The following is a 1,723-nucleotide window of genomic DNA, read 5'->3' as shown; positions in this document are numbered from 1 at the left end:
TTCCCGATTTTGGGATGATGTCACATGTCTTATGCTACTGTATTATGTGAGGGGAGTGGAGAGCCGGAGGAGGAAGACTGTTCAGCGAAAACGTCGCACCTATTGGGTTCATCCGATGATGCTAAAGAGGCCCTCTGAGGGATTTCTTTCCCTACACTATGCGGATTTAAGACGGTATCCGGTTAAATTTTTCAATTTCACCAGAATGAACATAACGACATTTGATTTTGTCTTGGAGAAATTGTTACCACGTCTTCAGCGGATGGACACCAATATGAGACGCAGTGTGCCGCCAGCGGAGCGTCTGCTAGTGACTCTCAGGTAAGTCAGCTGCTGTTGTCATGCTTTATATGCTGTTGTCATGCTATATGTCATGCTATATGCTAGGGGCAAATGTCAGATAACATGAAATTACCAACTAAAATGTACTTTTCCGTTAATTCTTGTCTAATTTCCTTATGCCTAGGTTTCTTGCATCCGGGCAGACATTTACGTGTCTGAACCATTATTTTCTATTGGGGATCTCTACAATATCAATGATCGTTCATGACACCTGCAAGGCCATATGGGAGGAGCTAACACCGATTGCAATGCCTGTCCCTGATGAAAATGTGTGGTTGCAAATAGCTGAGGGATTCCTGATGAAGACCCAATTTCCCAACTGCCTTGGTGCCCTTGACGGGAAACATATGCGGATTAGAATGCCTCCTGGATCAGGCTCCAGTTATTTCAATTACAAAAAATGTTTTTCATTGGTGCTGATGGCTATCTGTGATAGCAACTATAAATTTATTATGGTGGACATTGGTGCATATGGTAGCTCTGCTGACTCCCGTGTCTTCAGGACATCCGCTATGGGTAGAAGGCTGTTAGATGGACGTCTGAACCTACCTGCTGACAAGCCACTGCCAGGAACAAATGGACCAGCTATACCTCACGTTTTAGTGGCTGATGAAGCATTTGCCCTCTCACGTCACCTTTTAAGGCCATACGCCAAACATAATCTAACAAGCCAAAAAAGGATTTTTAACTACAGACTGAGTAGAGCAAGAAGGTTTGTTGAGTGCACATTTGGAATCTTAACAAACAAGTGGCGCATTTTCCATAGTGCCATTCAACTTAAAGTGGATAATGCCGAAGAAGTGATCAAAGCATGTTGTGTGTTGCACAATATCGTACGTGATAAAGAAGGCTTGAGCATGGATGATGAAGATGAAACACATTTGCCCTCTGTGCAATATGGAGGACTGCGCCCGAACCATTCAGCTCTTGCTCTACGAGATAAATTCGCAGATTATTTCATGACCCCTGAAGGAGAGGTTCCATGGCAGTATGCCCATATGTAATCTTTTTAAAGATTGTAACTGCACTTATTTTCCTTTTGTTCATTAATATAATAGTTTCCATTTGTTCAATAAAAGAATAAAAACAAATTCTTTGTCAGAAATTTTTTTTTATTTAAACAGCATCACACATAACAACCTCTGTGATTTTAATATGAAATAAAAGACAATTCAAAATCCAAAGTCAACCTTATAAGTCCTGATAATAGGGACTTGGAGCATTCCCGAAATGCGTTGATGAGGAAGATGCAGACGTTTGGGACATGTAGGAGTCCTGAGAGCTTGACGTTTGCTGGCTGCTGGTGGGCTTTGACTGGGTAAATGGTGGTGCATGGGATGGGGGTCCACATGGTGGGAGGGTATGCGTTGGCATCCTATTA

At 42.4% G+C, this 1,723-nt stretch overlaps 1 protein-coding gene across 1 annotated transcript; it reads left to right on the top strand.

Moving 5' to 3' along the window:
* Positions 1 to 205: 205 nt before the first annotated feature.
* Positions 206 to 1,346, top strand: LOC309556583 (uncharacterized protein; the record flags this gene model as incomplete). The annotated part of the gene is made up of 2 exons (XM_082259023.1): positions 206 to 321; positions 467 to 1,346. The coding sequence occupies 2 exons, from the start codon at positions 206 to 208 to the stop codon at positions 1,344 to 1,346; spliced, it is 996 nt and encodes a 331-aa protein (XP_082115149.1).
* Positions 1,347 to 1,723: the final 377 nt, after the last annotated feature.

This window comes from Pelophylax lessonae, assembly GCF_965119305.1.
Source record: "Pelophylax lessonae genome assembly, chromosome: 5".
Taxonomy (NCBI): domain Eukaryota; kingdom Metazoa; phylum Chordata; class Amphibia; order Anura; family Ranidae; genus Pelophylax; species Pelophylax lessonae.
The sequence above is the reverse complement of the archived record's forward strand: the minus strand, read 5'-3'. Positions and strand labels throughout refer to the sequence as shown.